Raw genomic sequence first — 958 nt, forward strand, 5'->3', positions numbered from 1 at the left:
AGAATTACTGTATATTTGATGTATTTCTACACGTGTTTGTGCATGACTTCAGGATGTCCAGCGCTCTGCGGGAGTGTGTGTGTGTGTGAGTCAGTGTGTGTCTCTATGCCAGCGTGTAATCAAACTGGCCCTTCTCGAGTCCGTCCAGACCGTCGGCCCAGGTGGAGGTGGGCATGCTGCGGTAGGGGTCCAGCAGGATGCGGAAGCAGCGCACGATCAGCATGCAGAGGAAGACAAAGAGGAAGATGACGAAGGCAAAGGTGGTCTTCTGCTCCAGGGTCATGCTGGCGCCCGCCACAGGAACCCCCGTCTGGAGGGAGGAGGTGAACGGCTCGGCCTCCATCAGCCAGGAGATCTGCAGCGGCTCGTCCCACAGCAGACGCTCGCGCATCCTCACATCCTCCACATGGGCCTCATCTACAAACACACACACACACACACAGACTAAATGGTCAAACCTGTGCTTGCCCACAAAACTATCAACTCCAAGCAGAGACGTGATAGAAGTCCACTTGGAAAGGTGACCTAAAGCAGACACAATGGTTTGATGGCACGCTTCAGTTTCCTTCATCAGTTTTGAGTGTTTTTCTGAAGTTTCATGACAACTCTCAGAGGGATTGGCATGGTAATGTACATGATGTTAATGTGTTTGGTCTTGGCGGAATTGATCTGGTACACTGCTGCTGCCAACAACTCCACAACATGAATGCTGTGAGCATGTAAGAAATGCTGCTGCTGCACATATAACATATATGAAATAGGTCTCGTTCTGTATCACGTATCTTGTCAGTGTCTGCGCTTGCTTGGCCATTTGTTGCGGAGAAAATAAGGTAAGTGTGTCCAGCTGAATTAATTTAGTATTTTGTTAGACGGGTATAAAAAGCTTAGTTTACCGCGGCAGCCGTGGCGTGAAGGCCTCCTCGTGTGAAGACCGAAGAGTGTAAAGCCATCGACTCTA

At 50.0% G+C, this 958-nt stretch overlaps 1 protein-coding gene across 1 annotated transcript; it reads right to left on the reverse strand.

The window, feature by feature from the left end:
* Positions 1 to 13: 13 nt before the first annotated feature.
* ctxn3 (cortexin 3) lies at positions 14 to 413 on the reverse strand. The gene has a single exon (XM_016516206.1). The coding sequence runs from the start codon at positions 389 to 391 to the stop codon at positions 104 to 106; it is 288 nt and encodes a 95-aa protein (XP_016371692.1). The 5' UTR covers positions 392 to 413; the 3' UTR covers positions 14 to 103.
* Positions 414 to 958: the final 545 nt, after the last annotated feature.

The sequence above is a fragment of the Sinocyclocheilus rhinocerous genome, unplaced genomic scaffold (genome assembly GCF_001515625.1).
Source record: "Sinocyclocheilus rhinocerous isolate Xijiao unplaced genomic scaffold, SAMN03320098_v1.1 scaffold25836, whole genome shotgun sequence".
NCBI lineage: Eukaryota > Metazoa > Chordata > Actinopteri > Cypriniformes > Cyprinidae > Sinocyclocheilus > Sinocyclocheilus rhinocerous.